Source organism: Marmota monax, unplaced genomic scaffold, assembly GCF_021218885.2.
Source record: "Marmota monax isolate L192 unplaced genomic scaffold, Marmota_monax_Labrador192_F-V1.1 WCK01_AAM20220418_F8-fsc00012, whole genome shotgun sequence".
Taxonomy (NCBI): domain Eukaryota; kingdom Metazoa; phylum Chordata; class Mammalia; order Rodentia; family Sciuridae; genus Marmota; species Marmota monax.
Window position 1 is genome coordinate 34,205,574 of NW_026695227.1, and position 26,652 is coordinate 34,232,225.

A 26,652-nucleotide genomic window follows, 5' to 3' on the forward strand; every position below is an offset into this window, starting at 1 on the left:
CCTTGGAAGGGATTCAGGGAATGAGATGGTGTTGCTAGGAGACAGAGACGTGAGGGAAGAAGGAAGGATGTAAGATGTCATCCAGGTGGGGCTGGAAGGGGGGCGGACAGGAGGGTTTCAGGTAGATAGAAAGAGGGAATGGTGGGGATGGTCCACTCAGGAGCCCTAAAGGGAACGGAAGGCTGTAGATAAGAGAGCTCTCTTGGGATGGAGAACAGGGGGGCCACAGGCATGTGCTCACGCAGGGCACTGCTGAGAGCCTTGGTGAGCACACAGGTCCTTAATAAATGCTTTATGATGCTGTGGATGTGTCTAGCTCGTGAAGCTGGTTAGAGTGGATGGATGTGTTTTTGCGACTGTGGAGTCACAGAGTGCACTGCGGGTGTGTGAAGACGGCAGCGGAGGGAGAGGGAGAGGCAGGGTTGGGAGGAATAGAAAATTTTCTTCAGAGGTATGGGGCTCAGGGTGTTTTTTACTAAGTGAGTGCTGAATGATGTTCACTCTTGATGGGAGTAATGCATGTCCTCTGGCACAAGGCACAGAGATGGCTGCTATGGTGTGAGCAGTGGAAACCTTGGCCCCACTCCCCAGGCGCGCCCCACCGGACGCTCCACCCTGAGCAGGGCCCATTAGTTTGCCTCCTCCCCGCTGCACTGTGATCCAAAACAGACCTCCCCTTTTGGGACAAGAGTTCTTCTACCTGCTATTCCCTCCTGTGCCAGCCCCCGGCCCCCAGCCTGTTAGGAGGAACAGTGAGAAGATGACTGCTCAGCAGTTATCTGTGCCCCTCTCCCCCACACCCCCCGGGGTCTAGGAGTCAGGCCTGGACCCTCTTTGCTCTAGTCACACCTCCTATTAAACACACATTTTATGACAACGGTTACACATATCATATAAATATATTTGTCCAAACTACATATAAGAGGGGAGGGATATGGCGGGAGGAGGAAGTTTTTATTGCTATGGGGGACCTTGAGAAGGAGGAGAGGCCAGGAAATGAGGACACCTGGAATCACTTGTTCCCCCATCCCTCACAGAAGGCACAAATACATTATTTCTTTCCATGTAAGGATATGGGTGTATGTGGGGGGTTGGGGGTGGCAGGAGACAGACAGGAATCCTTAAAAATACAAAATGAACCTCCAAACTTAATATCTAAGGCTATGGGAAAGGCTGGGATGGGGTGTGGAAGTCAAGTGGGGAACAGAAAGAGGAACCACTGAAGCTGAGACCCAGAGAGGTCATGATGTCCACACTGCTGCCTCTATACAGGCCCCAGAGAAAACTCAGGTAAGCAAACATAAATCCCAAATAAGAGAAAGTATGGCGCCACAGGAATTGGCTTTGGGGCAACAGAGAGGGGAGTGTGTAGGAGCCTGTGTGTGGTGGCTCTAGATACCAGGAGCCTCTGGGGCTAGCAGTGGACAATTCCATTCCCAGAGGGGAAGGTCTTCTCCATCCTGGTTCCTCTAAAACCGCTTTCAGGGGATAAATGCAGCCACTGCTTCCAAGAAGGACCCCTGCCTGGGACAAAAGGGCCAGGTGGGAGAGGATGAAGTTAGAAAGCTTGGGATGAAAACAGGGCACAGTGGAGCAGTTCTTAGGGAACAGAATATTATGGAAACTGGTGTGATGGAAAACAGGTATGAGACCCAAGTGTGTGTCTGTGCATGAGTGTGTGCATGTGTGTGTAAGTGTATATCTGTGCATATACTAGAGAGTGGGGGAATCACTCAAAGGTGAAAGGGTCCTGGGTGCTGAAAAAGAAGTGTCCATCCATGTGGTCCTCCAGGGCATCCTTGTCACTCTCAGCAGGGAAGCGCTCCTTACAGATAGGGCACTCCTTCCATGGGGGGGTGGCAGGGCCCCCGGTGCTGGCCTCTGACAGGGGACCCACAGTAAAGCCACTAAAGAGGGACAGAGGGAAAAGGAGAGGGTTAGTGTACTCTGCTGCCGCCTTGACCTGCAGACCTCAGGGAGCAGGACCCCCAAGCCTTGGCCCAGATCATCCTGCTCCTCACGCAGCATCCTGGTTGTTTCCGTCCCAGCCTCTCCTAGGGCAGCTTCCTCCCCACAACAGTGGAGCCTTAGTTTTCCAGATCCCCATGGCCTCTTTTCTTGAGGTCTCGCTGATCTCTCTAGTGCAGGACCCATCCCCCAACCTCCTGCTCTCCTCCCTCCATCTCCGTCTGCTGCCTAATGAGGCTGAAAATGAGGCTGACATCGTCCTTCATCTTCTTGCTCCAGCAGAGAAGGATGACAGCGTCACCCCCTCCCTGCCCCGAGCCCATCTCATATCCAGGCAGAGCTGGGGGCTTGATGATAAAATCTTTCTTCCCCACACTCTGCCCTCCTGACCCAGGGAAGAAAAGGGAAGGCAGAAGGGGGCAATTTGGCACCTGAACCCCCCTCACATCCCTGGGGAGTCCCCCTCCCAAAGAGTTCCCCAGGGAAGTCAGGGAAGAGGGACAACATCTCAGGTTCAGTCAAATAGCTGCTGGGTCCCACTTTCCTTACTGCTCCAATCCCTGGGGAACTTGATCACCTCCCTTTCTCTCCCAAGGAGCCTAGGTACCTACCTGGTGGTTGGGGAAGGGGTAGGGGCAGGAGAGAGGGGATGCAGGGCAATTTGGGCTCCACGGAAGATGGTGCTAGAACAACACAGAAGCCAGTTAAAGGCAGGCCCCTGGCTGCATTGCTAAGGCAGGGGAGAGATTACCTGGAAGTACTGGGTGATTTTCTATGTCAACCACACCTGCATCTCCTCCTTTTGGCTGAGGCCAAGAAGGGAAGGTTGAAGCAGGGCATGGTGACTATTCACATGGATGCTCTTTCCCACTAACTTTGTCCCCTCTCCCCTATGTCTTCCTCTTCTGCACTCACCTGGCCATGTCATAGAAGGCACTGCCCAGTTCAGGAAGCAGCAGGTTGGCCTCCTCACCCCCACTCTGCACAGCGGCCATCAGGACTGATTTTTCGTCCTCAGCCTCCTGGGGACCAAAGAGATAGGATAGGGTTTGGGGTGGTGTCCAAGGTGGGGGAGCAGCACATGGGGACAGATCAGGGAAGAGAAGGATGGGACAGTGGGCAGAGGGCTGTAGGAAGAGAAAGGCAGGAGAGGCATTTTGATGGGAGCAGGTGGTTAAGAGCAGCAGGGGCTGGAAGTGAGGACTGGGCTGGACTGGGTTTTGGGGTGGTATCCGTTGGTGGCCTTGAAAAGAGGCTGTGTCTGCCTCTTCTCCCCTGAGAACAAAAGAGAGCCCTGGAGGCTGGGGATGGAGCTCAGTGGTAGAGTGCTTGCCTAGCAAGCAACAGGCCCTGGGTTCCTCCTCGGCTCTGCAAAAACAAAAACATAAAAGAGAGTGCCCTATGGCACAGACTTCCTGCTGTGGAGGCTGGGACTCCTGGGTGTATGTGGCCCTACCCACTTCTTACTGCTTCAGCTCAGGCTCCCCTTACTGCTCACCGAGTCAGAGCTACTGTCCTCAGCTGGCCCTGAGAGGTGGGGAGCAATGGGAGCCGGCTGGCTGATGACAACCAGGCGAGAAGCCTCTCGGGGCCCAGCAGGAGAAGAGCTTGGGTCTCCACGCTCACACAGGCCATAGGGCGGGAGCCTCATGTCTTCTGGGGACTCATCCTCTGAGTCTGTGAGAGGCACTGGGCAGCCTATAGGAAAAGAGACAGGCAGAGAAAAAGAAGGATGCATTGCTAAAGGACTAGATCAGCTTGATCTCCTCTGGATGAGGGAGATAGTTACACTAAATAGGGGCCAGGGCCTGGGAAGGAAGAAGGCACTTCCTTCCTCAACAAGGGGAGGAGGAGTGGGAAGAGGTGTCACAAGATCGGGAGTATACAGACTCAGCCCCGCAGTGGTCTCCTCATCCTCTGTGGCAGCATCCTCATTCCACTTCTCATCTGCCACCTTCTCCAGGCGGGCCTCCAGCTTTCTCATGTACTCTAGCAGTTCCTGGAGTTGGGGAGGAAAGAGACAGGTGCTTGAGGCTGGGAAGATGCTGATCTTAATGGCCTAAATGGCCTCTGCTGGCTCCAAGATGAACTCCTCCCTCCTCAGGATGAGGCGCCTTCACCATAGGTAGGGGAACATAGGTTAGATTTCCTTTCCCAGGACATTTCCTTTACCCTGACATCCCTCTCTTCTCCCGGTGATTCTCCCCTGCCCTGCCAAGTCATTTAATAAGAGGAGCCTGGGTCTCCTTTCTAGCCTCTGGGCCCTCTTAGAGATTCCAGTTTCTAAGCCAAGAATTGACAAGAAAATTCAGAATTTCAAGCCCCCACATCTTCAGATCTGGCACCCAGGAGGCTGAGTTCTGGTTCTCACCTGCTTTTCTACCTGCAACTGCTCTTTTTCTTTCTGGAGCACACGCAGGGCGGACCGCAGCTCTGTCAACTCGCGCTTACTCTCTGACAACTGCACCTGAGGGTAAAGGGCCAGATGGAACCTGGACCTAGAATGTGAATCCAAGAACTTGGGCTCTGGGATCTGGATCAACAATCTAGAACCAGGTCTCCCCCACCTCTGCTCTGACACACACAGTGCTCTTCCTCTATGAGATCTTTGTTCTGGCCACAGAGTCTCAGTCTCTGCTTCTTGAGTGTGGACATAGAAGATTGTCCTAGTCTGGGGTATAGAGGCCTTGGTCATACCAGGGGAGCACTCTATAATTCTCCTAAGTCACCCTTTATAGGCCCAGATATGGGCCAAGAGCAGATATTGCATATTCAAACCAAGAAGGGCTGGGAGGTGTGCAATTGAGGTGCCACCTAACAAAGAAGCATGCACCTGGCATGTCTGAGCCCACACTCAGGACAGTGAAGGAGCACAAATGCCTCAGGAGGACACAGATGGGGCTCATGGAGGTCAGGTGCCTCACCAGGCTAGAATCCTTTTCCCGGGCCAGTTCAGCCTTGAACACTTGGTTCTGGGTCCTCTCCTCCTGAACTGCCTTTTCCAGCCGAAGGATCTCTGCGCTAAGCTTCAGGATCTTGTCCTTCTCTGCCTGGGAGATGGTCAAAGGAATGGGAGGTGAAGTCATGAAGGAAAAGGGACACCACTGGCAACAGCATCATCTCTCACCATGTCCCTTCTTTTGTTGAATGGAATGGTTGAGCCACTTTCCCTTCTTACCTTCCTCATTTCCTATACCCCCTGATGAAGGATAAGGACATGATAGCAAGGTGCTGTGCTGACTGGGAATGGACATTATGTCAGGGCCTGGTACCTACGACAGTAATGTTTCTGTACCAAGGAAGATAACCAAGGAAGATAACTAAGGAAGGTGCTATGGTGATGGGGATTGGGATACCCTGGTGTGGATCATGCCTAGAAAGCAGTGTATCTCCACCTTCCTCCAAGCCCCTCCTCGTCCCTAGGTATTCTTAGATTCTCCCAGAGGGCCTGCCCATATGTAGGAGTCCCCATAGAGGTGGGGGCAGTAGCCATGAGACTGCCAGGTCCCCCTGCCCTTCTACCTCCACACTTTGCAGCAACCCTGCCCGCTCCTTGCTCCACTGGCATTTTTCCTCCTTCAGGTGCAGACTGAGCTCAGCCAGCCTGCCGGTGACTTCAGCCACTTCCAGGCGGCTGCGGTGTAATTCCGCTATGGTGCGGTCCCTGGCTCCTGCTGCACTGGCCAACTCCTCCCCAAGAAGGGCAGCCTTCTGCTGGCTTGAGGCTGCAAGCTCCTGGGCTCCTCGAAGCTGCTCCTTCAGGGGTTCCAGCTCAGCCTCAGGAGAAAGAAAGAGATGGAGGTCAGAGTTCCCTTGGAAACATTTATGAACCAGGTCCCCACTCCCCACTCCTGGCATTAGGGCCTAGGACTGTGTTGTTTAGTCTTTAGCTGTATCTCTTCCCCTTGTCTCTGGCCACCAGACTTTTCTACAACTAGCTTTTTAAACATAAACTGCTTCCTATTGCCTGGGGGTCTTCACTTACCACTCGCTGCTGGGCCTGGCCTAAGGTGTCCTTCATTTGGGCCAACTTGTCCTTCAGTCTCTGGGCCTGAGCACTCTGCTCTTCTTGCCGGCCCTTGGCCTCCTGCAGCTCCACATTTAAGCGGTGGTTCTCCTGTTGTGTCATTTGGAGCTCAGCCTGATGGAAGTGGGAAGAGGTAAGAAAAGGGGTCTAAGTGTTGGAGTGAACATGGAGAGGGTGACCTCTGTCACTGTAATAGAGGAGAAGGTTCCATTTCTTAGACTTAATACAAACTCAAATGCTCATCTCTTCCTAGCCCTACTTGATTCTCAACTTGTAAGAACTTGAACTTGAACATCCAACTCCCAAACAAGGATTTCCAACATCACAACCTGGGGTCTTCAATGTGGATGTCTCACATCTCACTTCTGCTTTCCCATTTTACGTTGTGTGTGTGTATGCACATGTGCATATGCACGTGTGTTACTGGTGACTAAACCCAGGGCCCAAACATGCTAGGCAAGTGCTCTATCATGAGCTATGTTCCCAAAACTTTTTATTTTGAGACAGGGTCTCACTAGATTCCTGAGGCTGGCCTTGTTCCTCCTGCCTCGGCCTCCTAAGTCATTAGGATCACAGGTGTGTGCCAATGCACCCAGCCCTGCTTTTTGACTTAAATCAAAACCCAGTCTGAATGTCCTGCCAGCCCCTCAAACTCAACATATTCTACCACTCACCCTAGTCTTTTCTACTCTTACTCTCAGTAACAAACTAGCTCCCAAGCCACCCAGGCTAGATACCTTGGTGCCACACATGGTTCTGTTCTCTCTAGTTGCCTACCAAAAAGCCTATTGCTTCTCCATCTTCTATTTTACCACTGAGATATTTCCCCAGCCATTTTTATTTTTAATTTTGAGGCTGTCTTGCTAAGTTGCTAAGGCTGGCCTTGAATTTGTGATCCTCCTGAGTCTGAGATTACAGGCAAGTGACACTGTGCCCTATTCTTTTTTAAAAATTTAATTCATTAATTACTTTTTTAAACCCTGGGATGCTTTACACTGAGCCACATCCCCAGCCCTTTTAATTTTTTATTTTGAGTCAGGGTCTCACTAAATTGCTCAAAGCCTTGCTCAATTGCTGAGGCTGGCCTTAAACTTGTGATCCTCCTGCCTCAGCCTCCTGAATCATTGGGATTATAGGCATGTGCCACCAGCCTTGCTTTCTTTTTTTATTACTGTTGCAACCATATTAGCTTAGGCTCTAGTCATTTTTTGCTTGGTTGACTGAATAACCTCAATAACTAGTTTATTTTTCACAAGGCAACCAAATTAAACTTTTCTTGGGGGGTACCAGGGATTGAACTCAGGGGTACTTGACCACTGAGCCACATCCCCAGCCCTATTTTGTATTTTATTTAGAGTCAGGGCCTCACTGAGTTGCTTAGCACCTCACCATTGCTGAGGTGGGCTTTGAATTCGCAATCCTCCTGTCTCAGCCTCCCGAGTTGCTGGGAATACAGGTGTGCGCCACCGTGCCCATTTTCAGATTAAACTTCTTTAAATATAATTCTTTAAGTACATATCATCCCTGCTTGAAAACTACCAATGCTTCTCACTGCTTAAAGAATTAAGTCAAGATCCTCTACAATCTGACCTAAGCCTTGTCTCAGACTCTTCACTCACACATTCACCTGCTCTGAATATGTATTCTGGTCTCTAAGCCTTTGCTTCTAGCTCTCCCTATTCTTAAAGCAGCCTCCCTTTCTGTCTACTCAAATTCTACCCATTCCTCACTTCTGAGCAAAGAGTTTTCAAACCATACTCTATAGAAGTCCAAAATTCTGAGGAAGCAATTGAGGGGTTCTGCAAATATTTGATTTGAACTTGTTATTATTATTTTTTAAATATTTATTTATTTTTTTAGTTGTAGTTGGACACAATACCTTTATTTATTTATATGTGGTGCTGAGGATCAAATCCAGGGCCTTGCATGTGTTAGGCGAGCACTCTACCGTTGAGCCATAACCCTAGTCCTGAACTTGTTATTATTATTATTATTATTTTCAGTGCTGGGATGAAATGCAAGGCCTGGTACATGCTATATAAGCATTCTACCCAAATTAGATTCCAGCCCCAAATTGTTCTAACTTTTTTGAAAATTATGTTTAAAAATAGCACATAGACTCACAAGTTGACATACTGAAGAAGATCACCAATCCATCAATTTGTGTTTCTAGGTTAATTCATTTTTGTGCAAACCTCAGAATAAAATTTCTATTGTATTTTCTATTGAAGTGAAGAGTAAACTGAGACTGTAAGATGAACAGTTCAAAAACTGTTACCGCTTGCACCTACTTGTGTGGTGACTCAAGGTGTTCTCAATGTTGTACAATCCAAACAGAATATAGGAATGCATTAGCTGCTAAGGCTGACAGAACAGTCATCCATAATCCTTAATTTCAAAGTTTGGTATCCATCAAATTTACTTAATTGCTTTCATTACCTTATAAATTAATGTTTATGTTTAAATTCATAAGAAATAAATTTATAGTAATAAAATATTGCTTTTATTTATTTAGTGAGGTTCTATATAAGATGTAAAACTTCATTGGGGATGGGGAAGATGGGGCTCTACAGCCAATAATATTTGAAGCAGGAGTCTAGTTGTTCATGAGTTCCTTTTAACAGCCTTTTCTAATGTTTCTAAGATATGCTCTCATCCAACTCTTTGGAGTCCCATAATACTGTATTAGATTTCCCTTGTGACATTCCTTATATTCCACTTTCACTGATTTCAATCTGGGTGTGGTACTATGTTCTGAAATAGAGTGCCCACAGGGTCTTCTTCACATTTTTGTCCCAGCACTCAGAAAGGGCTCCATGAACAGCTGAGAAAGCACACCAGCTCTGAGCCCGTGCTTACCTCGTTTTGCTCCTTGTCTGCTTGGACTTCCTTCAGCTGCCCCAGGAGCTTCTCTTGTTCCCGAGTCAGGGCCTTAACTGCGTCTCTGACCCTGTGAGTGGGGAATGACATGTCAGATCAAAAGGTCATCCAGAGAAGGACCCAGACTTCTGTCCTGTGCTCTTCTTCTAGTGTTCCTGCTCCATTTGGCTCCAGATGCTCAAGTCCCCCAACAAAAGGACCCAATTCCAAGTCCCAAGAACTCAAGATATCTGGTTCTTGAGCAAAACTGAGAAATGTAACCATTTTCTTTTCTTTTTAAGTTATCACTTTTAAGGAATGTTCTGCTGAAGGCTCCCTATTTTTACTCAATTGAAAGACTAGAATCCAGTTTTTTTTCTAGATCAAGAGCAGTCACTATTGTTTATAAACTTTTGTTCTAGATTAGAAGTTGGCAGACTTTTTTGATAAAGGGCCTGAGAGTAACTATTTGAAGCTTTGCAGGCCATGTGGTCCCTGTAATAATTACTCAACTCTGCCACTGTCTGTGAAAGCAGCCATCGTATACAGTAAGTAAATAAGCAGGTATTATAATAAAGCTTCACTTATGAACACTGGGATTTGAATTTCATGTAATTTTCATATCACAAAATATTATTATTATTTTAATCTATTCTTCAACCAATAAAACATCTAAAAACCCATTCTTACTTATGGGCTGTACAAAACCAGGTGATAAACTAGATTTGGCATGTGGGTCATAGTCTGCTGACCCCTGGTCCAGATAGTCCCTGAGAACATATACATCGAGTGTCTCCTAAAGGCAATACTAGTGTATCCTAAAGAAGCCTCTTATATCAACTCACTTTTTATTCTGGGCCTTGGGCAGAAGAACTTTTTCCTTTAAAGAGTTTTTAAAAATATCAAATCTACCAGTACTGAAAGAAAATTAGTATATTTGATCAATGAAAGAATTGGAGAATTTAACCTGGTAAAAATTTAAAGGACAAACATGGAAAATAGTCAATATTTATGCTATTTGGTAGAAATAACAGTTTTCTGAGAGAAGAAACATTTATTCTTTATAGCTCCAAAGATCTAACCCAGGACCCATTGGTAAGGTACATCAAGGTAGAGTTTGGTCCTATACTTAAGACTAAAGTGTCAGCTGTCCAAAATTGAAAGAGGCTGTCTCTTCAGAACGACCTCCTCTAATATACCTTACATTACTCTCAATGCTAATATTCTATGATTTTTTCTTTCTTCAGGGCTGAGAAACAAACTCAGGGCCTTGCTCATGCTAGGCAAATGCTCTGCTACTGAGCTAAATCCCCAAGCCCCTAAGATTTATACTTTTTTTCAAGGGAGAGACCCAGATTCCTGGATCACTAGCTCTAGAATTTCTTAAGTGAAAACAGAGTCTAATCCTATCTTTCCTGTGGTAAAATTTGAAATCCATCCTTTCTTATCTTGCATTGACTATTCTACCCATTCTCTTCTTCCAAATCCTCCACTCCTAGGTCTTGCTGAGCTTTGGCTGCACAATAAATGGTAATCATAATTATTTCTGAAAATAATGAATACTGAATAGCATTTGGAAAGATGAAAAAGAGCTAGGTAGAAACACTGATGGTAGTTGAAATACTCTGAGTGATGTTGAGAAGAGACAGAGAAATAAGGTGAGACAGAGATTTGTCTGCCTGCAATAGGAGGCTAGAGGGTGGGGGTCCCAGGAAATAAAGGGCATAAAAAGGGGCAGAAAGTCCCCTAACCTGTCCAGCTCCACCTCCTTTGTCAGCACTTTCTCACTGATGGTCTGAATGTCATCTTCCAGCTCTAGGATGCGTGCCACATGGTCTCCCTGTTGACGGCTCAGGATGTCCCTCTCTTCTGTGAGCTCCCCATGGGACCGGGAAAGCCCCTGGAATTAAAGGTCCCACAGAAGAAGAGGGAGGTTGAGACTCATCTCTCAAAGAAAAAGACAAAGAATTAGGAGGAGCACACATATGTTAAACTCCCTCCCATCCACTGCCTTCCCTGAAAAGCCTGCCCAGGACATTCCCTCACCTGGGAAGACAGCTGGCCCATCTTACATCCCCATGGTCAGAGAACCAAGTCTTACTACAAATTTGGGACATATCTTTTGTATTTCAGTTTAAACCCACCTGTTAGCCTTAAGTCTATTTTCTTGATGTCAGAACCATTTTTAAAGCCCACCAACATCTCCTTCCCTCGTGTTACTGGGTTCCAATTTCAGATGCTGGGTGAGCAGCCAAGCCCAGCCCTTGACCAGGCCCAACTCCCACCTTGTACTGCTCTGTCAGCTCTGCATGCTCCTGCCTGGCAGTCACCAAAGCCGTGTCAAGCTGTTGCACTCTGCTCCTCAGCTCTGCCACCTGCCCCTCCAGCTGCAACTTCAGCTGCATCAGGTCATTCCGTTCTTGCTGGCTCTCATCCAGTTGGTTCTACGGGGGCAGAATGAGAAGAGGGTGTATCTGCAAAGCACCCATTATAAGGCCCCATCACTCCCCAGATGCACTTCAGGGTTGGGAAGTCATGGCAATATGAGCCATGAAGGGGTGATCAGGTGAGGCTGCAGAGTCCCTGTCCACCACCTACTCAGACACACCAGTCGGCACTCTTCTGCCACCCCTCTTACCTTCCCACCCCAGGTCTGGTACCTTCTTCACCCAGCAGCCGCAAAAATCCCATGTCTGGCCTGAGGCACAGACAAGAGCAGGGAGGTCTCCTAAGTTTACCCAATCTGTTCTAGACTTGGAAACACTTGGGTCAAATCTCCAGTACAATGTTTTTAAAAATATTTTTTCAGTTGTTGATGGACTTTATTATTTTTTTTAATTTATATACAGTGCTGAGAATTGAACCCAGTGCCTCACATGTGCCAGGAAAGCCTCTGCCACTGAACTACAACTCCAGCCCCTCTCCAATACAATTTTTAATAGGTATATTAAAACAAATTATTGAACTCCTCTGAGCCTCTGCATCTTCATCTGTGATGTGACCCCTTAATCTAGGTTGTTGTGAGGCTTAAAATAAGAGTAATGATTGTGAAAACAGAACACCAAGTAGGAGCTCACACATCTCTGACCTAGGTGAGGTGTGACCATCTTTCTATTCTTGGTTTGATTCTATTTATTTATTAGACTTGGGATTCTAGAGGGCAGGAATTTGTCTAAATCACAGAAAAGCTATCCACTCTCACCTTCTGAGCCTCCTCGGCCCTTTCCTCTCATCTGGGGAACAAATGTGCTCCCACCTTGCCCTGGCCTTTGCTTTCCTTCAGGAATGCTTTCTGGATAATATCTGCCTCTGCTCCCTAATTCTTCTCTATTTGGCCCACTGGGAATATGATATAAGCCACATGTATGTTTAAATTTTCCACTAGTCACTTAAAAAAGTAAGTAAGTGTAAATGTAAAAGTAAATGTAAAATTAATTTTATAATGTTATCTAATCTGGTCTAAAATATTATCATTTTGACATGTAATCAGTATAAAAATTATTGGGATATTTCACAGTCCTTTTTTTTAAATACTAAAAAATAGATTATATCTCAACTTGGAGTCATCACATTCAAAGTACCAAGAACATGGTCAGCGCCTGTGGTACTGGATGGGAGAGGTCTGGGTACTCCTATATGCTCTGCCTGCTCACCTGCCCAGGAGACAGGCCTCATCTACCCTTTGGATTTTCCTCTAGGGCCTAGGGCAGGATGTAGTGCTCACAGAAGGAAGTCTCAAAAAATTCTTACGAAATTGTGAGTCACATGGCCTGTGAGTGGCTTGCTTTCCTGATTCACAAGTCCATGTCTATGACAAGGTTGAAACTGTCCACTGAGCTACATATGTACCTAGCAAGGTTGAAACTTTCTTGACAGTAAAACTCGGTGAGATCTTTAGTTGAGGCCATAAATGAGGGGAGAGGGAAGTGGGAAGGGCCCCTTACAATGTTCTCTTCCCCTCCCTTGCCCACAAGCAAGTCTATTGCTCTTTTCTCACTTGAAGCACGGTGGCCTTGGGGACAACCAGCAGGATGTCAGAGCCTCCATCAGCCTCCTCCAGGGTCACCAGCTCATCCATGGGCCTTGGCTCTCGGAACTGGAAGGGAGGGCTCTGACCACACACCCGGCCCTGGCGGTTCACATATCGGAACTGGTAGAGCTGTGCTCCTGGTTTGGGCAGGTAGCTGGCTGTGGGAAAAAGAGTGGACCCAGAACCCCAGTATGATCCAGGATGTCAAGTGCTCTGCAGGTCCTTTCCTCATTTAATGTACCACATTTTCTATTGTTCTTGGCTCCAGACCCTTGCTCCCTAGCCCATATACCATCTCTCTCCTCCCACAGATTATTTCTGTTCCTTGGACACTCTCCTTCCTCTTTCCCAAGCCCACTGCCCCCTGTAATCATCATCATAATGCTAGCTGCCATGTATTGAGTGCCCACCTTGTACTAAACACTGCACTAACAGTTTTACCTTAAATCTTCATATTGTGCCTACAAGCCTGGCATCCCCATTTACTGTTAATATAACAGAAACAAAGAGGTAAGTAATTTGTCCAAGGCCCAACAGCCTGTAAGTAACAGAGCTAAGATTTGAATCTAGGACTTTCAGAATCTTATGACTACCCTCCGCTCAATACATGATGCTACTTCACCTTCTTTTCACCCGCTAGTTCCATAAGGGGAGTTCCTTCTTTGGGTAGGTGGTGGCATCAGATGCCCTCTAAAGATCCTTCTGTCTCTAAGTCCCTGTCTCTAAGTCTATTCTGAGAGCTCTGTAACATATATTCTCATTAGAGTATTTTTTTTCTTTTCTTTTTGAGTTGGGGGTCTTACTATGTTGCCTGGGCTGGCCTCGAACTCTTGGGCTCAAGTGGTTCTCCCGCCTTGACTCTTGAGTAGCTGGGACTACAGGCATGGGCCACTGCGTATAGCTCATATTCGTATTATAGCATTCACTTTTCCTTATCCTCTGTGCCTTTTACATTTCTGAGCCCGGAACCCTTATCCCAACTTCTTTTTGGCTCTACCCTCCCAGTTTTCCATCTTCCCTTATACCTTGGAATTGAACACTGGCATGGATAGGAGAACCATCAGTGGTACTATCAGGCACTGAAGACCACACAAACGTGTGGTAATCCCGAACACAGGCAGCCTCGACCTGTGAAAGTCCAAGATGGGAAAGGGGTGTAGCAATGGAACTACCATCTAAGGATGGTGGAGGGGCTGAGGGATGGAACAGGGTGTAGGTGGTGTTACAATGTCAAAGATAATAAGAGATAGGGAAAGTGGGGGGACACTACTGTGTAAGGAGAGAACAAGGCTAAGATGGAGAGAAGGTGAGTTTGCTGAGAAGATGACCTCTATCATTGGTGACATCTTTCTCTCTTCTTCCCTATCAACATAAGGAATCCAAGAACCTAGTCATTTCCCTTATTCTAATCAACCCATGTCCCATAAACCTGAGACAAGAGGGGTTTCAGAGTTACCTTGAAAATGCCAATCCAGTCACTGGCACTGGGCATGGTGCCTGGTGGGAGGGTATAGTGACATTCCACCTTGGTGTTGGGGATGTAGGTCCGGGCAACATTCAGAAAGTTGACTCCTCCCCGGGACAGTGTCCGGCTTAGTGATGATTCTTCCATTCTGCCCTCAAGATATCTGCTCTCCTATGAAATAAAGAGTTGAAAAAGTCTCTCCACTCTACTCCCATCACCCCAGCTCTATCCATACCCAGCCACAACCCTGTCACTATACCTGGAGATGAGGGTATACCTGGTTTCCAGCCCCTGAGGGTTATGGGACTTTTTAAAGGTATAACTCTTTTTTAAAAAATATTTTATTTTTTAGTTGTAGATGGGCACAATATCTTTATTTTATTTTGATGTGGTGCTGAGGATCGAACTCAGGGTCCCGCACTTGCTAGGCAAGCGCTCTACTGCTGAGCCACAACCCCAGCCCTAAAGGTATAACTCTTAATCTCTAGAACATAGGTCTGGCCTTGCAAGTCAGTCCCCACCCTGGAGTCATGATGTACCCTCTGTTCTCATAGGCACTTCCTAGTATTCAGTTGTCTATAATTTTTACTCCCTTTTCACTGCCTCATTGACCAAGTCTCAGTATCCCAGGCTTTGCTCCCTATCAGTCCCTTCTTTTTGACTCTTAATTAACTTCCTTCAGAATTCCAGATTATTCAGTCTCCATTTCCCCATCCCATTCCCACAACTCTGGCTCTTGAACTCAAAATCCAACTGAGGTATGGGGCCTTCTCATTCTGGTCTCTTCAATTACTTCTGAGCTTGTTGACCCAACTTTACCCAGGAATGAATTATGACACCTGAAAGCAGCAATTAATCTCTGAAAGAAATAATTGAGTCTTTAGAACTGGAATATGGCTGGAGGTTATAAGGAACCAACAGTTTGGGCCTGGCCCCCGAGCTCTCAGTCCATTCCCCTTCCTGAGATTTCTACCCCAGTAAATTCTAGGGAAGCAGAAGGCTTCTTCTCATCCAAGAAACACTGGCAAGGGGAGGATACAAGGAAAGACAGGTTCTGTCCCTTAACTTCATTATTCCAGGAAGTCAAGAATTCTGGAGGCGGCAGCTTCAAGGGTGGAGTGAAACACTCAGCAGGAACGTGGTAGTGTGGGGAGATGGAATGTGGGGGCCTGGAGCCAGGAAAGCCTCACCCCTGGACAGGGGACAGGCTGGAGAGTGGGAAGCAAGGGGCCTTGAGAAAGGGAAATGTATATTTAGTGTTAAGAAAAGGAAGAGATAGTTAAAAAGAACCTATCATTCTTCTTGTCTGCAAGAAGACCTTGCCTGAAACAGGACTGGATACCTACTGGTCTGACTGGATGTTAACCCAGTTATAACATTTCCTTCTCCATTTTCTCTCTGCTCCTCTTAGATGCAGTGCTAAGTGCTTGAACCTGTCATCTATCTACCTTGGTAGTTGAAGACATGCTATGGGATGGGGTTTGGAAGAAGGGATGTTCCAAGTAGCTGGGGAGAGTTAATTAGAAAATATGGGGGTGGGGTGAGGAAAGCTGACAATAATAACAATCCAGGGAACTCCTCAACCAAAGGCTGTGAGCCATGCCTCTTCTCTCCAGCCCACTAATCTGCCTCGGGTCAGTTGCAGCTGATGTGTTCAATTAGCCATCACTACTGGTCATGTGCATGTCCCAAACACCACAAACCCACATCAGACTGAAAACAGAAACTCAGTGGAGAAGAAAAGGTGGGTCAGCAATACAAAAAGGTGTACATTCTTCCTCTAAAATAGAGATTGAATACAGCTTGGATTTTTCAAAAAATCCCTGGTTAAAACTAATCCATATTTTCTCCAAATATATTACTTCCTGGGGGGAGGGGGAGTGTAAATTGTTTCGAAAGATCTACGCCTGAGGAACCCCTAAATACTCCCCACAAAGAAGATTCATAACAGCTGCAAACATTCTTCCTGTCTGAAAAGTTCTGGGCACCCAAAGTATATGTGGTTAGATTCCGATGTTCACATGGGTATGGGTGTCAGTGTGTGTGTGTGGGTGCGCGCGATCCCTCCACTCTTTAGGGCTCTAGAATGCCTTGACGTTTCACAACTTGGAAGTTTTTCCCCTTGGAGATTCTGCGTAGTGAAGGCCTTTGGATTGGGGTGAGAGTGGGGTTTGTGAGGGTCAAACCTTGTTTGGAAGAGAATAAGTAAAAATTTCGCCCCCCTCAAACCCTCCGTAAATGTATCAAGCTTTATAAAGAAGGCCCAAGAAGAGACTGAGGACAATGAGGGGGACCCCTTGCTCAGGGGCCCCTTGAAACCAAGAACACCCAAAACGTGGGGGTGGCTTCTCCAGTACGTAAAGTATTAAAATCCAAACGCTCCCGCATCCGCCTCTACAGTTCCCTTGGATTATCCTTTCACAGGCTGGAAAGTGGGGTGACGCCCCCCCACCGTAAGACCACCCCCCGAATTAGGCCAAGTTTCTTACCCCACAGGCGATCAGCTGTTCCCTCACCTTTCACCAACAACAAAAACAGCACTCCGACTCCAGGAGGGGCGGGGGAGAGGGGACGCGAGGACTTCTGGAGTATGTGGTTCTTCCGCGGCTGGTTCGCAACTAAGCTTGCTGCTTTTAGGACTACACATCCCAGGATGCTGCGCTCAAGGGGGCGGAGCCGAGGGCCGTGGCTCAGCGGCCTCCGCGCGGCCTTCTGGGAGGCGTAGTCCTCGTTTCCGGGGTGGTCCACGAGGGTGTGGCCACCAAAAGACTTCATGGCCCATAATTCCTCAGGAGGGACAGGCTGCGCTAGTGGTGGCTTCTGGTTTGTAGCACGAACTGGAGGGAGGTGTTGGGGAAAGGATTTACGGCTCTAATGCGTTCTGCCTGTTGCTGTGCTGTGGAAAGAATGCTCTCCGGGATTTCTTCCTCTTTCTGTATTCACAACCACCTGTGAGATAGGTCTAGTGTTATGCACACTTTACAGGAGAAGAAAATAAAGCTCGCGACAGTTGAAACTGTCCTGATCCTTATTCGGTGTTGCCATTGTACCACTGCTGGTCACCATTTAGGGCACGAGAAATTCAAAATTGTGGCAGTAGTTTTCTCTTTGCTCAAACCTCAGGGACACATCTTGTTCTACACTGTTGACCATTTTCTTGTAACTTGAGGGTTGCTGTGCTAAGGGGTTGCTGACAGAACTCCCACACCCAGACAGGGCTCCCCTAGAGTGGCCCCTGGGTCTAGGAAGAGGATGTATTGCCTGAGGTGGTGGTGGAAGCCGTGGAATGAGAAACATGATGTTGAATAGGGAACTTGGTATAATTCAGGATCTGTCACCACTCACAAACAAGCCACTTATAGGGGCCTGTTTGCCCAAGCATTTTAACTGGCTTAAATTAATTAGGATAACAATACAGTTCGTTGTTCTGCTTTTCTGTGGAAGAAGTGAAAGATTTACACTCCTCCCACACCTCAAGTTGCATTAAAGACTTGAGCATCCTTTCCCCCTGTCCGCTTCCTACAAGCCTTTATTCAGAGGCATTCAGAGTTATCTCCCTGTCTCTGTGTTAAGGGATTACAGTCTAAGGATTGATTTTTCTCTTCTTAGCTGCCTGCTTTAATTTTCTGCTGCACTAACTTATGGGACTTCTGCCTTTCCCGAGTTTTTTTTTTTTTTTTTTCCCTTTTATGACTGAATAGGGTATCTGGTGCCTGCCCTTTGGTGCCTTTCATCTGAAGATCTCCAAGCACTTAATAGGTTACTGGGCTGTACAAGCATTAAGGTGACGTGTCTGTGTCATTAGTCAAGATTTACGAGTTAGGGAGCAAGCTGCTGGATGAGGAGATGGCTTGAAGTCCTGTGGTGGGCTAAGAGTAGGGCCTGTTCAAGGACCCACATCTCAAACGGATTCATAGTTTTCATTTTCCACTCAAAGTAAAGGCTTATAAAAAACAAACAACAATGACAAAAACCAAAAACAAATGCAGAAATCCTCAGTCTCAGAGCTAAAATGATAGTAACCTATTTTTTGGATGCCTGCAATGTGTTTAATCAGCCTCATTTTATAGTAGGCCCTATTGTTATCCTCATTTTACATAGGATGAAATTGAGGTGCAGACAGTTAAGTGACTTGCCTTGAGTGGTAGAATCAGGACTTAAGCACAAGTAGTCAGTGTACCATGTTCACACCCAAGAAATTCTGGTATGTGTTATTATTTATTGATTGATTTGTGGTGCTGGGATTGAACCCAGGGCCTCTCATGTGCTAGGCAAGCTCTACCATTGAGCTACTTCCCCAGCTCTTTTACTTTTATTTTGATATAGGGTCTGCCAAAGTTCCTGAGGCTGACCTTGAATTTGTGATCCTGTCGCCTCGCCCTCCTAAGTAGCTGTGATTACAGGCACATGCCACCACACCTGGTTGGTATGTGTTGTTAATTCCCATTGCTCTAAGAACAGTGCTGTTAATCAGGCAACAAGTATTCACTAAGCATTTGTGTGCTGAGTGCAAGGCACAGGTAATGTGAAACAGATTTATCTAACAAATATGTGTCAAGTACCTTGCTAGGTAGTCAATAAATCTTATTGAAAGAATGAATATAAAATATAGATATATGAAGGACAGATTGGATTTGGATAGTTTGGCAAGATTAAGGACTGGAAAGGGCAAACTTGGGCTAGGGTTGTGGCTCAGCGGTAGAGCGCTCGCCTCGCACATGGGAGACCCAGGGTTCGAGCCTCAGCACCACATAAAAATAAATAAGTGAAATAAAGGTGTTGTGTCCAACTAAATAAACATTAAAAAAAAGGGCAACCTTATTCTAAGTTGAAGCAAAGATTCAGAAATGGGAATGGATAGTGTTTATCGTAGTCTAGAGAGGAGCATAAATTAGCATATTTTTTAAAAATAATTTTTTTGTTGTAGATGGACACAATACCTTTATTTTAGTTTTATGTGGTGCTGAGGATTGAACCTACTGCCTTCCACATGCGAGGCGAGCACTCTACACTGAGCTACAACCCCAGCCCATAGAAAATTAATTTTAATTCTTTTATTTTAATATTTATTTTTTAAATATTAAAATTGTGGTTGGACATAATACCTTTATTTTATTTATTTATTTTTATGTGGTGCTGAGGATTGAACCCAGGGCCTTGCATATGCTAGATGAGCACTTTACTGCTGAGCCACAGCCACAGCTCTAATTTTAGTTCTTTAAAAAAACTCAAATTATTGGTAATGGCTGTATTGAGGAGAACTCTGAAGAAAGAGTGCTGGGGCTGGGGTAGTGGCTCAGTGGTAGAGCGCTTGCCTAGCATGGGTGAGGCACTGGGTTCAATCCTCAGTACCACATAAAAATAAATGAAATAAAGTATTGTGTCCAAATACAATTAAAAAAAAAGAAAAGAAAAAGAAAGAGTGCTGGGACTAATTAGTAATGTCTGCCATGTACTCTATATGGAAGATGTCAGTTGTAGTAGATTGATATTGTTTGGAGTTATGTCCTCTCTCCTCTGCCCACTGCCGTGTGACTTACAGTATCTCTTGTGAAGGAGTAATATGCCTCATTTCGTTGACTTTGGGCTTGGTCATGTTTCATGTCTTGGCAGATGGAATGGAGCAGATGTGACTCATGTTACAGTCAAGCACCCGAGTTTCTTCTTTTTTTCTCTGCCACGAGAATGGGCATATTGCACATGAAGTTTTCTATTTCTGCCTGGGTCCTGGGATGAGACCTATGGAGCAGAGCTGCAGCCTACCCACAGCCCACATATACCTAAATCGGAGATGAATCTTTGTTGTAAGTCACCGAGATTTGGAGTTGGATTTTATTGCAGCAAAGCTGACTAATAGCCTTGGCTAGATAGTGGCAGATAAAATTTGAAAGGTAGGTTTAAACCAGAGTCTTAAATAGTCTTAAAGAGCATCTTAAATGCTAAGTGAGGTGGAGCCTGCTATGGTGTTTCTCAGAACCGTTTCTCTCTTTAACACAGAGTTGCACCACATTTTCTAATTTCTCATTTCATTGACGTGTTTCTCTTCCCAGATCTGGCCTCTGAAACTTCTCGAGGGAAATCCCTCATGTTCTTTGCTTGGGCGGTTGATGCATATGATCTTAAGTGCAGTGACCTTGAAAGCTACATGTTAAGGATGTTAGAGCTGCTGAGCTGGGGGCATGGTGCATGCCCGTTAACCAGGAGGGCTAGACAGGAGGATTGTAAGTTCGAGGCTAGACTGGGCAACTTAGCAAGACTCTGTTCCAAAATAAAATTAAAAGGGCTGAGGATGCAGCTGAGGGGGTAGAACACTTGCCTACAATGTGCCAGGACAAGGCCTTGGTGTGGTGCTGTGGGTAAAAGAGACATGGTTCTTGAATCCTCACCAGGCACAGAACTGCCCACTCCTCAGGGTCATTATTTTGTACTTCACTTGACCAATATATCAATTTCTAAATTTGGGGCTTATTTTTACAGCAGGTGGTGTTTTCTTAATAAATTTATCAAGTTCAAAGGTTTGAACTTGGGGATGGGGTTGTGGTTCAGTGGTTGAGTGCTTGCCTAGCATGTGTGAGGCACTGGGTTCAATCCTCAGCACCACATAAAAATAAATAAATACACAATTCGATGTTTTTCTTTTTTCTTTCTTTCTTTTTTTTTTTTTTGAGGTTTGAACTTAATTCTCATCAGAATGGGAAGTTAGTCACTAATGATTTTTGAGCAGAAGAATAATCCTGTGAGGGCTGGGGCTGTAGCTCAGTGGCAGAGTGCTCGCCTAGCAGGTGTGAGGCACTGGGTTCTATCCTTAGCACCACATAAAAATAAACAAATGAAATAAAGGCATCTATAACTAAAAAGAAAAATTTTAAAAAAATAATCCTGTGAAAGATGAAAGTTATAGGGATCAAATATTTCTGAGTGAGTTTGAAAGATTTGGGGGCTGTCTTTTTTTTTTAGAGTTGAGGAAAACTGACATTTATTTTTTCAGTATTAGGGATTGAACCCAGGGGCCCTTTACCACTGAGCTGTATCCCCAGCCCCCTTGTTTTAAAAAATGTTCATTTTGAGACAGTTTTATCAAGTTGCCTAGGCTGTCCCTGATCTTATGATCTTTCTGCCTCGGCCTCCCAGCCTGGAATAATATTTGAAGGGCTCTCAGGAACTGTAAAAGGAGTTGCTGAAAAATGAATCCTATTTTCCTGAAAAAAAAATTTTTTTTGAGGTGCTGGGGACCAAAGCTGGGATCTCTCACATGCTAAGCAAGTGCCAAAGGCAACAGCCCCAATGACATAGGACTTCACACTAGGCCTACCTCTTCAAGGTTTCACACTCTCAACATGGCTACTCAGGGACTCAGCTTCCAAGATGTGATCCCTTGGGGACAAACCACGTCCAAGCCATAGCAATGTCTTTAGTTCTTTCTTTATTACTTGGGAGCAACATGTGACCCTTAGATAGTTCATCCACCCATTCATTCATTCATCTTTATTAAATAAATTTGCAAAAAGCATTATGGGTCAACTGTTGGAATCATAGCCAGTGACATTTGTAACTTTCTACATTCTTGAATATGTTCATAGTATTTATAACCAATACTATGAAGTGGATCATATTATTATTGTTATGTAATTTTTATTGATGAAGAAACAAAAGCTCACAAATATTAAATAACTTGACTGCAGCCATATAGCTAATATGAGATTCAAATCAAGAATTTCTGACTCCCAAGTGCTTTTCTATATCTTCTACATCCATCACAGTCTGAATTCAACAGTGCCTCAGGCCTGTTTTTTTGTTGTTTTGTTTATTGTCATTTTGGCCTCAGTGTCTCGATTCATGCATCGAGGCAGATGTACCTGCTATAACGGACAACCCCAAGATCGCAATGTCTTCATGCCATAACGAATTCTATTTCATGTAAGCCTGTGTGGATATTTGTGATCAGTGGACTCAAGAATCTAGATCTGTTCATGCTGTGGATCTGCTATCTTAATGATGTGGCTTCAGGTTGCCTGGGTGTCTTCCCACCAGCATCCAAGGAAGAGTTGGCCTATGGAGAGGGCACAGCCACCCTTCTGTGTCTTGAAAGTAACACATCACTTCTATTTAGAATCTATTGGTAAGAAACAGCTCTGTGGTCTCTTGTTCCAAAGGCCAACCCCACTCTCTATCCAGTGGGTTGAGCCAACATTTTAGAATTAGAGTTGTTTTGAGAAAAAAGATGCCTCTGGAGAGAAGGCTTTTCAGTGATTCTAATCTGGCCACATACTTGGATCTCTATTTGTCCCTCATGCTTTCCCTTGGAATTTACAGAGCACCAACTCTGTGAACCACGCAGAGAGTCCCTGCTGAAGAACAAACTGGAGCCCAGCCAACCACAGTGCGGGTGAGGCATTGGGTCCCAAGGTGACTGGTCGCTGGAGTGGTCTTCTCCCCTATGGGATAGTGTTATTCGTATAGTTATAGCATTCCTTATTTTCATATTTGATCAATGAAAAGCGATTTTTTTTTTTACCCTGTCTTGTGGTCACAATGTAAGTGGCTGGTTTCCTGAATTAGGCATTGCTGGCAATTTCAAAATACTGCTTTCTAGGAGACTGTGTGGCTGGGCATGTGCCCTCTGCTTCCCTGGTCTCCCCAGTGCTTGGCCTTGGAGGGGGTTGACCTTGGAGCCAGTCACCTTGAGGAGAAAGGACTCATCTGCTGAAGAGAAAGGATCAGAGTAGACAGGCTTAAGAGGGATTTAGGAGCTAGCACAGGCAGGATGTGGGGTCCAAGGAGGGAGAAGCAGGACATTTTGATTTCTGAAGTGTAGGCCATTTTGATGCCTGTAGACATGCAACTAAGAGGAAAAAAAAAAAACTCCAAAGAACAGTAACTTTCACTTTTTAAAAAATTTGTCACTTAAATTGCCGAATACATGTGACGGGCTCCTTGTCCCATTCTGACAACCTAGAGAGAAGGAAAAAATCATGGCTGATACCAGGTTCCTGGCTTGGGCATCTGAATGGATGGCAATCCTTCCTGCCTTGGGGACCTGGGAGAAGGAGCCGTTTGGACTGTGCCTGGTGAGGAGGGCTGACATGACGAAATTGGAACTTCTACCTCTGCACAAAGGGGGCTTGGGTACCTCTCAGTCTTCAGCAAGCCGTTCCTTGGGCTGTGGGCCCAATCTTCCTTTCTGTCATTAATTTGCTCTTAAAGGAGAAGATGAAGAATGATTTAGGGCTTTCTGGACCAGGCCGAACTGCAGCGCCATCATGGGAGTGGACATCCACCACAAGGACCGAAAGGTTTGACTCAAGGAACCCAAGAGCCAGGACATTACCTAAGGCTGTTGGTCAAGTTGTACAGGTTTCTGGCTACACCGGCCAATTCCACTTTCTACCGAGTTGTACTCAAGAGGTTGTTCTTGAGTCTCATCAAAAGGCGACCTTTCTCCTTCTCCTGGATGATCGGGAAGATGAAGCATCTTGGTGGAGAAACCAAAACGGCTGTGGTTGTGGGGACCATAACAGATGAGGACTGTGTTCAGGCGGTGCCCAAACTGAAGGTGTGGGCACTGGGCATAAGCAGCCAAGGGCACAGCCTCATCTTCAAGGCCGTGGGCAAGATCCTCACCTTCGACCAGCTGGCCCTGGATTCCCCCAAGGGCCGTGGCACAGTCCTGAGAGGTGTACGGGCATTTGGTGAGGCTCCCAGGACCCCATACAGCCACACCAAGCCCTATGTCCCTTCCAAGGGCTGGAAATTTAAGCATGCCAGCGACCGGAGGGCCAGCCCTGGCTACAAAAACCAACCCTGGATCTTACTGTTAATGCAGAGATTTTGAATTCTGAAGACAAATCAAAACAAAAAGAAGATTTAGAAACCAAAGCGCTGGGGAGAAACAGAGGAGCTAATCATAGATAAAGATTCTGCACATGCGTGTGTGCACATTAGTGCCCAGAGGAGCAGGGTTGGAATGGCAGACCACAGGTGTTCACCCGCATTGTACATCAAACATTTGCTCAGTGATTAGATCACTAGAAATCCATCAAAACCACGGGGAACCCCCTCCCCGGGTCTTAGCCCCTCTCTCCATAGAGGAATCATCTTTATCTTCTTTTCTGGTTGCACCCCTATTACCTGGTTGAGATGGTCATAATCGAAAAGAGAATCACTGGGTGGCCCCCCTTTCTCAGCTCATGTTAACTTCCTATGGTGCCTGGGTCGGTGTTGTGCAGGGGGAATGGCTGAGGAGGGGCCACGGGTTGACTTGTGTGGTTTCAGAGGACGTCCTTGTCTCTGTCTATCTGGGTCCCTCTTTCTGTCTCTTTACATTCACAGATTGTGTGGCATTTTGGAGGGTGGAGTGCCTGGGCACCTAGCCTACCACTTCCCACCCCGATCTGGCCCTGGGCACAAGCCACATGGTGCTGGCCATCCGCCTGGCCTCTTGCCCATCTCTTACAGCCTCAGCTGCCAGGCTGGCACAGGGACCAACAGAGCTTGCCCCTGCCCTCCCCCAGTGCTGCTCCTGGCCGCGCGGCATAAGCTGCAGTCCGTGGAGGACGACCAGGTGCTTAGTGCGTCTGTGGACAGGGGTGGGGGGCAGGGGGGCCAGGAGTGGTTACTCTGGTGTGAATATTCCCCACTGGGTCGCAGGTGATGTCTCCTTCCTCTGGGTGCGAGTAAAGCCTGGGAGTGGCTACACTTCATGCCTGTGGGCTGTCCCCAGGGTGGGTGCAGGCAGGGACTCCCGCACTGTGACATGGGCCTGGGTTTGCACAGTAGCACTGAGGTGGACCTGCAGTGAATATTGCCTTTCAGGCCACCCATGTCTGCGGGTGTGGGTGACACGCGTGAGCCTGAGGTTAGGGTGCAGGCGTGGGCTGCAGCACTGGGCCCTTCAGTCCCCTGGCCTGGACCCGGGCATCTGCTGTAAGGGGCACGGTCCCACCCTGGCTGGGGGAGCTACAAGCCATCATCCTGGGTGGCGGTGCCCCGGCTCTGGGTGTGGACTGGATCTCAGCCCTGGCAGTGAGGGGTGGGCGCGGATGCCCAGTGTGTGAGGATGGTATGTCGGGGGATGCCGGTCGTGTCTGTCCTTATACCCATGTGAACTGTATGTTCAAATATGTGAATCCCCTAAAGAGATGTTGGGTGGCGAGGGGGTGGGAAGCCTGAAAAAGATGGAGAATTTATGAGCTGCTTTTGTCAGGAGACAGTCGTAATGAAGAAAATTCAATTTTCTGCAGCTGGGAGAGTCAATATGTTAAATCTCGGAGAAGCTGTGGAGTGACAGCAGAATGGCAAAGTCAATGGGACGTGTGTGGGAGGGAAGCCGTCTATCTGTGTCTACAGTGGGACCGCCTCCTCTCTGTACCCTTGAACTGAAGCTGGGGGACAGGATGGTACCAGATACTTGAGTTCCTGGAACTGCCCTCCTCTGTCTTTGTCTTCCATGTCAGTGGTCATCTTCTCTTGCTTGCTGCTTGTAGAAAGAAAGGCTGCCCTTTCTCAGTTCAAGTCTACTCTAGCACCTCTTTTCCAGGAAGTCCTTCTGATAGTCTAACCAGCACTCCCTCTTGCTGCAGTTAATAATTTTATAGTGACTACTTGTACCACAAAGTGGTATAAAAAATTCTTTTTTCTTTCTAACTTTTCATTCTCACATGACTCTCTGTGGCTGGCCTGTCTCCCAGCAAGTTTCAGCTTTCCCCAACCTGTCTTTATATCCTTCTCTCCAGCCTCCTGTTCCCAAAGGCAGTAGCATAGAAAGAGTTTGGGGGGAGGGAAGCTGGGGATTCCTCTGTGAGCCACAGTGTCACCAGGAGCCGTGATTAGCCAAGCTGCTGGCTGTGTAATTGGCGTGTGCCCGCGTCCCAGGGGTCTGGTGTGTTAACAGCGGGTCCCTGTGGTGAGTAACGAGATCGTGCCCATGGCTGGTTGCACACACTAATTAATTAGCGCTTCTCTGGTGTCGAGGAATGAGGAGGAGCCGGGGGAGGTCATGGTGGGGGTGTCTTAAAGCTGGAGGGTGACCTGAGGTCCTGTTGGAATAGGGCACGCAGGCTGGAGTGCAGGACTAGGGGCCAGAGAGTGGAAATCAGAGATTCTGGCTGAAGAGAGGGTGGGCTCTGGTGGCCTGGGCTGGGTGGAGGCAGCGTCCCTCCCCCAGCTAAGGGAGGTCTCAGGCCCCATCTTGCAGCATCCCTTCTCCAGGTGGCTTTGAGGGAGGGAGTGGGATGGGCAGGAGACCCCTCTGACTCTTCCAACCTGGTCCCTCACCACACTATGCCCACTTCTCACTCAGGGGCT

The 26,652-nt window shown here is 46.9% G+C and overlaps 2 protein-coding genes across 4 annotated transcripts; one reads left to right on the top strand and one right to left on the bottom strand.

The window, feature by feature from the left end:
* Positions 1 to 880: 880 nt before the first annotated feature.
* On the bottom strand, positions 881 to 16,972 carry Calcoco1 (calcium binding and coiled-coil domain 1). 3 transcript variants are annotated; one of them, XM_046436140.2, is made up of 16 exons: positions 16,839 to 16,972; positions 14,341 to 14,520; positions 13,910 to 14,012; positions 12,852 to 13,042; positions 11,140 to 11,298; positions 10,606 to 10,754; positions 8,855 to 8,945; positions 5,954 to 6,109; positions 5,491 to 5,745; positions 4,893 to 5,018; positions 4,340 to 4,435; positions 3,859 to 3,967; positions 3,467 to 3,666; positions 2,884 to 2,990; positions 2,580 to 2,651; positions 881 to 1,907 (listed from the first exon to the last, which is right to left on the bottom strand). In XM_046436140.2, the coding sequence occupies exons 2-16, from the start codon at positions 14,494 to 14,496 to the stop codon at positions 1,730 to 1,732; spliced, it is 2,148 nt and encodes a 715-aa protein (XP_046292096.1). In that variant the 5' UTR covers positions 14,497 to 14,520; positions 16,839 to 16,972; the 3' UTR covers positions 881 to 1,729. The 3 variants fall into 3 exon arrangements, with proteins under 3 accessions (XP_046292096.1, XP_046292097.1, XP_058432255.1); XM_046436141.2 differs by lacking the exon at positions 2,580 to 2,651; XM_058576272.1 differs by lacking the exons at positions 881 to 1,907; positions 2,580 to 2,651; positions 2,884 to 2,990 and adding an exon at positions 2,998 to 3,336.
* A 6,637-nt stretch (positions 16,973 to 23,609) lies between these two features.
* LOC124087390 (large ribosomal subunit protein eL18-like) lies at positions 23,610 to 24,181 on the top strand. Its single transcript, XM_046436282.1, is given in 2 exon segments — positions 23,610 to 23,670; positions 23,673 to 24,181. Coding segments are annotated over 2 exon segments (570 nt in total).
* Positions 24,182 to 26,652: the final 2,471 nt, after the last annotated feature.